This window comes from Buceros rhinoceros, unplaced genomic scaffold, assembly GCF_000710305.1.
Source record: "Buceros rhinoceros silvestris isolate BGI_N320 unplaced genomic scaffold, ASM71030v1 scaffold8603, whole genome shotgun sequence".
In the NCBI taxonomy this organism is placed as follows: Eukaryota; Metazoa; Chordata; class Aves; order Bucerotiformes; family Bucerotidae; genus Buceros; species Buceros rhinoceros.
In genome coordinates, this window is record NW_010402977.1 from 27,456 (window position 1) to 32,263 (window position 4,808).

At 44.3% G+C, this 4,808-nt stretch overlaps 1 protein-coding gene across 1 annotated transcript in view; it reads left to right on the forward strand.

Moving 5' to 3' along the window:
* The window catches only part of LOC104490528 (ephrin type-B receptor 5-like), a gene marked incomplete at its 3' end in the record, with an annotated part of 29,079 nt that extends 25,781 nt beyond the window's left edge, over window positions 1-3,298 (forward strand). The window contains exons 4-5 of the mRNA XM_010132823.1: window positions 917-981; window positions 2,602-3,298. Of these exons, the coding sequence (XP_010131125.1) occupies window positions 917-981; window positions 2,602-3,298 (762 nt within the window). The remainder of the gene's footprint in view (window positions 1-916; window positions 982-2,601) is intronic.
* Between the last annotated feature and the right edge of the window lie 1,510 nt (window positions 3,299-4,808).

Sequence of the window (4,808 nt, forward strand, 5' to 3'; positions counted from 1 at the left end):
TTCCCTATGTCCTTACTGTAAGTATACATAGAAAAGCTCACATGCTTGCATAGCGATAACTGTCGTGATGGTCTTAGACCTTCTGGAGAATACGATGTGTATAATTTGCACTGTCACAATCTCCTTTGTACTTCTTAGTGCAGAGAATAACATCTGCAAGAGCAGTCAAGTCTAGTACCTGTCTCCAGCGGTAGATTAAATAACAGTGGAAATGCAGACTAGTTGTGGTAACAAACTAGGCCTGTGAGGTTCTGCATGTACCCTACTCCTGAGCAATCAGTGAGGAAGAGTCTGTTTGATACTGATTCTCTGATAAAACTGGGGGTCGTACACAGGCTTGCAGCCTGATGCCCAGCTCCAGAACAGAGTGAATCCATTGCAGGATCAACTGTTCATCATCCTAAACTCCTGCAGGAATTTGGTTCAAGAGCTGGAAACAAAAGTGTCTTGGCCTTGTGTGTCCACATTTACACCTGCAAATAAAATGGGCCCCCGTGGTCCTGTGGAGATTGGCATGCCTTCATCTAACTTCTCTCCCTGTCCCAAACAGTGGGTGGCCTCATCTGTGCTGCTCCTTATGATAACTCTGCTCCATGCTGTCAGTGTGCTTGCACTTTGCCTGGGAAGGTTTTTTGTCTGGCCAGAATATTGCCAAGCAACTTGCTAACCATAAGTTAGCATGATTTTGTGCCCATGTACCCCTATCTTGGCCCTGCATAATTTACTAACGTGGATGTAGCCTGTCATATTTAATTGCAAAGCATGAATGTATATTCTGGGTGTGTGGAAGCCCCCTACAAGACACGGTTTGGGGGTTTTTTTTCAGAGGCAATCTTGTGAGGAACAGATAAGATTTTAGCTTGACTTGGAAAAGCACAAAATACTTTTATTTAATTTTTTTTTAAAATATAAACAGAAATACTTCTGGATACAACTGGAGAGACCTCAGAGATTGGCTGGACTGCGCACCCTTCTGATGGGGTAAGCATTTCCCTTGTTCTTTTCTTGACTGCACCTCTGCTGCGAAGACATGTCTGCATCTGATGAAGAAAGGGAATTCGGAACCCATGAGACTTATTTTATGGATTTTGTACATACGAACAGTTGAGCATGGTATGTTGTGCGAAGCCAGATGGTTAAGAGAGGAGGATAGGGGGTGGGATACTGTTGTCACCTCCTTACCCTCTTCCTTCTATCCTCCTTTAGAAATACTCATGAAGTCTCCAGCCATACCTCCACGCAGATAAAATAGAATAGAGTAGAATAGAACAGGGTAGGGTAGAATAGAGTAGAATATTTAATTTGGAAGGGTCCTACAACAATCATTTAGTCCAACTGCCTGATCGCTTCAGGGCTGACCAGAGGTTAAAGCATGTTGTTAAGGGCGTTGTCCAAGTGCCTTTTCAACACTGGCAGGCTTGGGTCATTGACCCGCTCCCTAGGAAGCCTCTTCAAGTGTTTGACCATCCGCTGTAAAGAATGCTTCCTAATGTCAAGGCTGAACCTCTCCTGACATGGCTTTGAACCACTCCCACACATCTTAGCACTGGATACCAGGGAGAAGAGATCACACTTCCCATCTTCTCTTCCCCTGCTCAGGAAGCTGTAGAGAGCAGTCAGGTAACCCTTCAGCCTCCTTTTCTCCAAACTAGACAAACCCAGAGTCCACAGCCTCTCCTCACAGGACATGTCTTCCAGGCCTTCCAACAGCTCTGTTGCCCTCCTCTGGACACATTCAAGGAACTTCACATCCTTCTTAAAGGATAAAACCAAAAGTTTTGGTGGAGGCGTCAGTCCTGAAGCCAGGTATTGCGATTGCCTGTTTCTTCCACATTAGTGGAAGGATTGAGTAAAACACTACCTGTGCTCCTGAGTTTACCATTCTTCCCGGGGCCCTGAAATCTTCTTTGCTCGACCTTAGACTTCTTGCTGCAACATCATTAGTACCCACGTGCAGGAGTGGGATAGATAACAGTCTGAAGGCTGTACTAAGCTCTTCCATTGTCTGGGGTTTCTTTTACAGCTTCATGCAGTAACCTGCTTCCACCCCTTCCTGAATCTCCCTTATGCCTTTCTTCAGGCACAAAACAGATGCTGGCCCTGCCCCTGTAGTTATTTAACATGCTTCTCTAGATGCTGAGCTGGCTTGTGTGCATAATAGATGGCAGAGCACAGCTCCAGCTGGGATAAAATTGGGTAGAAATGACTTCTGCTTTAATGTTTTCTCCAAAGAACAGTGTCTGTTTCTGTCTTTGTTTGCGTTGTGTGTCTTATTTCTGGAGATAAGAGATGGGGAAATAGGAGGGAAGAAAGCGTGACTCTTCAAGATTTTCAATGCAATGTGACAGGTTTTCATGGCTTATGCTTTCTGTCACAAGAGTTCTTACTTGCAAACTTTAACAGCTCTTCTTTACAGGGTCATACGTTGTCCTGTCTAGAATGCTGTGCTGCACATGCCATCAGCAGGGTCAAGTCTTGTCATAGACATGACAAGGAGAAGGGAGGGGAAGAAGGCCTGTCCTGTATTTTTGTTGCAATTAGACTGAATTAATTTTTTTTTTCTATTTTTTCTTCCTTTTCTCTCCTGTGTATCCATTATAGTGGGATGAGGTAAGCGTCCTGGATGACAGGAAGAGTCAGATCCGTACCTTTCAAGTTTGTAACGTGGCTGAACCAGGTCAGAATAACTGGTTGCGCACCCACTTCATCGAGCGACGCGGAGCCCACCGAGTCCATGTCCGCCTCCGTTTCTCAGTGAGAGACTGTGCTAGCATGCGCACTGTGGCCTCTTCTTGCAAGGAGACTTTCACACTCTACTACCACCAGTCAGAGGCTGACATAGCTACTCAGGAGCTGCCGGAGTGGCGTGAGGGCCCCTGGACCAAAGTGGATACTATTGCAGCTGATGAAAGCTTTTCCCAGGTGGACAGCACTGGGAAGGTGGTAAAGATAAATGTTAAAGTGCGTAGCTTTGGGCCGCTTACCAAGCGTGGCTTCTATCTGGCCTTCCAGGACTCAGGAGCCTGCATGTCCCTGGTGGCAGTCCAAGTCTTTTTCTACAAGTGCCCAGCTGTGGTGAAAGGATTTGCTTCCTTCCCTGAAACTTTTGCTGGAGGGGAGAGGACTTCACTGGTGGAGTCACCAGGGACATGTGTACCAAATGCTGAAGAGACAAGCATGACTGGGTCTTCAGGTGTTCGGTTGCATTGCAATGGAGAAGGGGAGTGGATGGTGGCTATTGGACGATGCACCTGCAAAGCTGGCTACCAGCCTGCTGATGATGAACGAGCCTGCGAAGGTGAGAGACCGTTTTTCCCCACCCCTTAGGCAGCTGCTGCTTTGTTGGTTCTCTGCATCAACGGCATTTGGCATTTGCCAACAGAGCTAGGAGATTAAATAATTTCTCACAGAGAATGTTCACTAGCAGCCTCTCCTGGCACTTTTAGTGCCTTAGACTGGAGTTGCAGCGATCACTTCTTGGTGCTAAGATCATTATTGGAAACTCCACTCAGGCCTTAGTTCAAGCTGCCACCAGAGACAGTCTGTTAGGCTACATATACAGAATTAGCCACATCTAACATAGTTCCACTTCTTTACCAAGTGGCAACAGCATTAGAGGAGAGATGCCACGTGGAACAGAGCTGAGCCTGAAGCTAATACAGTTCTACTGTCCTAACTAGTTTGGGCCCTTTTGCTAGTGCTGTTGGAACTACCAATGAAAAAAAAGAAAGGGGAAATGGCAGCAGCCTGGTTGGGACAGGGAAAATGTGGCTGTGGTCTATGAGCCTGGTTCGGTAAGCAAAAAACAGTCATAATGGTATTACCGTTTCCTCTAATGTGCTCTCTGCCCAGGGGCTCATGGTATTTTCTGTGAAATGCTTGTAGGAGGAAGTAGAATAAACTACGTATCACCCAGTAGTGGTATTGGGCCAAAATCTGGCCAAGTCTGAACAGCCAGTCTAATGTCATGACTGTCTTCCTATGTCAAGCTTAAGAGACAGTCCATTAGACCAAAACGTTTATGTTGGTTATATAGTTTTGTGTTCTTTTGGTGCTTCCTTGTTTTTTGTATGTATCTACTTAAGATCTCTCAGCAAAGTAAAATGTTGCTGCACTGCACTTAGTACTCTGAAAAATAAATGTAATATGTGGAACTCAGTTTTGGCTGCAGACACAATTTTAAAGTTGGATTTTAATTTATATGACTGGGATGTTGAGAGTAGAAATATTCTGGTTAGCACCGAGTACAAATGCAATGGATAGTTAATGGTTGTTGATATGTTACCTTAAATTCCTGTTCCATTAAGCGATTGGGGTCATGCAAAATAACTTTATTAAAATACAGTTAATTGTGGTGGAGACTTACAAAGCAATTAGAATTGGTAAGTGTTTTTTGTTTGTTAAAGCTTTGAGAATGATTAAAATGTGTGCGTCTTTTTATCCTACTCATCCTGACAGAAATGTCACTACATTCGCTTAGTCCTGCTCCTTTGACAGAAAGCTCAGATGGACATAGAGCAGCTCTGTATGGCACTAGCTTTGTTGCATCAGTAGCATGACTAGTTCACAATCCAGGTAAACTGCCAGTCAATAATTTAGCATCAATAGTAGTGTTAGGCACTCAAAAAAATACAGAAATTAGGCTTGGCAAGTAAAAATAGGGATTTTTTAAAAATCTGCCTTCCCTTTTTTGTAGAGTACAATGAGAGCTGATTGCAGCTCTATTATTACAGAAGCTGGAGATAGATGAAAATGGTAAATATTCTCAGGAATAAGTGAAATAATGCCAGTCTATCAAACTGCAAAAC